The sequence below is a fragment of the Habropoda laboriosa genome, unplaced genomic scaffold, assembly GCF_001263275.1.
Source record: "Habropoda laboriosa isolate 0110345459 unplaced genomic scaffold, ASM126327v1 scaffold2, whole genome shotgun sequence".
Taxonomy (NCBI): domain Eukaryota; kingdom Metazoa; phylum Arthropoda; class Insecta; order Hymenoptera; family Apidae; genus Habropoda; species Habropoda laboriosa.
This window is the reverse complement of record NW_017100190.1, coordinates 4027953-4030230: the sequence shown is the minus strand read 5'-3', so window position 1 is coordinate 4030230 and position 2278 is coordinate 4027953. Positions and strand designations below refer to the sequence as shown.

The following is a 2278-nucleotide window of genomic DNA, read 5'->3' as shown; positions in this document are numbered from 1 at the left end:
CAGGTATATACATACCAAGTGGTCTTGTAAATATTTTACAGGATGAATAGTCCTATAATTAATTTTTCATTAAATGTAATGTAATTACAAAACTGTTGAAGTTAAGTTCAAAACATAATTATTAAAATATGTTGCAATCTTATTTAAAAAATTTATACTCTTGCAAACTTAGCTGTATATAATAACATATCATGTAGAAGTACATATAAAAAGGTTATGTGAAACTAGAAAACGTGCTTGAGAAGTTAATTACTTATACACATAAGTTTTGTATGTTATATTTCTTAATAAACGTGTTATACATTGAAATAAAATTAATTAAAAACACACTTATCTTTATATTATTAAAAAATATACAGTATATGTACTAAAAAATACCAACTTGTATTGTGAATCCATAATTTAAATGTTTAACTACATTAGAATGACACAATTTTATATTTTCCTGTTAACTTGTAAAATCAATAACACTAATATAAGCGCAGAATAAATTTTTCACAAAATATAAAACATTATTTTAAAGTGGTGAAGATAATAGCTATAAAAACGAAACTATCAAAAACTATACGTAAAAAGTTATACTGCCTCCCAAAAATAAAAATTTGTTAGTAACAAAACATGTTATAACTTTATTCTACTTTAAAAAATAGTAATATCTTAATCCTCAATTTTCAAACTTTTCATTAAATTATTTTAAATCCATTCAAAAAATATGTATAGATATGCCATCTAGATTGTTTTCAATCTAAAAATGGCAGACCAAATGATAGAATACTTTTTAATTATATTGTTTATTAAATTTTTTATTTATTACAAATATTGCATTTCACTTAATTTTATAATACAGATAACTAAACAGAGTTTCATTTTATGTTTAAAAATTTATTCTATAATGTATTTTTTCTGAAATTAACATTAGATTAGTATTAATTACAAACAGTAGAAAAGACAGATCTATTTGGAAAGGCACAATGTGGCATATGTTCTTAAAATATCGTATCAACAGAAATTAGAATCTAATCATAGTAAATACTGAAATATTACAATATAATAAGAAAATTCCAGTATAAATGATCAAAATTTCACAATATCACCTGTAGTGAATTATGTTTTTACAACATATAAAAGCTTAAAAGTAGTAGTCCTCTTTGTTCGAATGTCTGTGTAAGTATTAAAATGACATACTATTTAACTCTTGATATCTGAAATACTTTCAAACTTATTTTTATAAATTAGGTGTCCATGTCAAACATATTAATCTTCAAAATTTAATATAAAACTATTCGAATTATTTACGCACAGACATTTTTCTTAATTTTTTACACAAACATAATTTAAGGATAATTTTAAGAATTTTTAAATTACTACAAATTTTAATATTATTGACAGTTTAATGTTATTGACTTTTAAAAATATAGTTTTAGATAATATTCCTGTTTGTATTGCTGTTCAATATAATATAGCATAGTAAACTTCATCGGGCAAGTGTAGAATAAAATTTAGGCTGTAACAAGATAAAATATATAATTAAATCAGTGGCACTTTATTATTGACTTTACTCACTATAATTTAGCATAATTTACCTCATGATCATGATTTTCTTCTTTATTTCCATCATCATCATCACCAGAACTATCACCGCCTGAGCTATCTGCAGAATTACGTTGTTGATCCTTAAGCTGTTCATTTAAGTTATTTAAGCTGTTATTAGTAGGAGAAGTAGAGGCATCATGAATAGATGCTTTTACTTTACTGGCTGCATCGTAGCATTGCAAACAGACTCTAACTGCTTTTCCATTTCCTTGTCCAGGCAATAATAATTTTTTATTGCTGCAAGGTCCACACACAACAGCCCCACATTGTCTACAATGATGCTGAAAATGTTTTATTAAGATCGTAAGTATTTGGAAACTATAGTATTTACTGATTTTACCACCTATTGAAAGAAATATATTTACATTGTAAATATATTACATAATTTGTAAATATATATTACATAAATAAATAATTTATCATAACAATAATTACTTACTTTTTCTTAATAAATCTTCAATACATTTTGTAATGTGAGCCATCCACTCTTGTTTCTCTGTTGCAGTGGCAGCATAAACAGCAAATGACTTTGTTACTGTCTTTATGAGCCAACCATTGCGATATTCTATAAATAATGATAAACTAGTATACTATTTTTATATAATTATATACATTTGTAACATTGACTGTATTTGATATGCAATAGATAATCCAAAAATTAATCCTGAAATTATTGTAAATAATT

At 24.1% G+C, this 2278-nt stretch overlaps 2 protein-coding genes across 2 annotated transcripts in view; both read right to left on the bottom strand.

Annotated features, from left to right (window-relative positions):
* The window catches only part of LOC108579888 (exosome complex component RRP43-like), a 1644-nt gene extending 1245 nt beyond the window's left edge, over positions 1 to 399 (bottom strand). Inside the window, exons 1-2 of the mRNA XM_017943507.1 lie at positions 383 to 399; positions 16 to 52 (exon numbers count right to left, since the gene is read on the bottom strand). Coding sequence (XP_017798996.1) covers positions 16 to 52; positions 383 to 399 — 54 coding nt within the window. The remainder of the gene's footprint in view (positions 1 to 15; positions 53 to 382) is intronic.
* Positions 400 to 1430: 1031 nt separating this feature from the next.
* The window catches only part of LOC108579886 (pleckstrin homology domain-containing family F member 2), a 4135-nt gene continuing 3287 nt past the window's right edge, over positions 1431 to 2278 (bottom strand). Inside the window, exons 5-7 of the mRNA XM_017943506.1 lie at positions 2033 to 2158; positions 1584 to 1936; positions 1431 to 1504 (exon numbers count right to left, since the gene is read on the bottom strand). Of these exons, the coding sequence (XP_017798995.1) occupies positions 1475 to 1504; positions 1584 to 1936; positions 2033 to 2158 (509 nt within the window). The 3' untranslated portion in view covers positions 1431 to 1474. The remainder of the gene's footprint in view (positions 1505 to 1583; positions 1937 to 2032; positions 2159 to 2278) is intronic.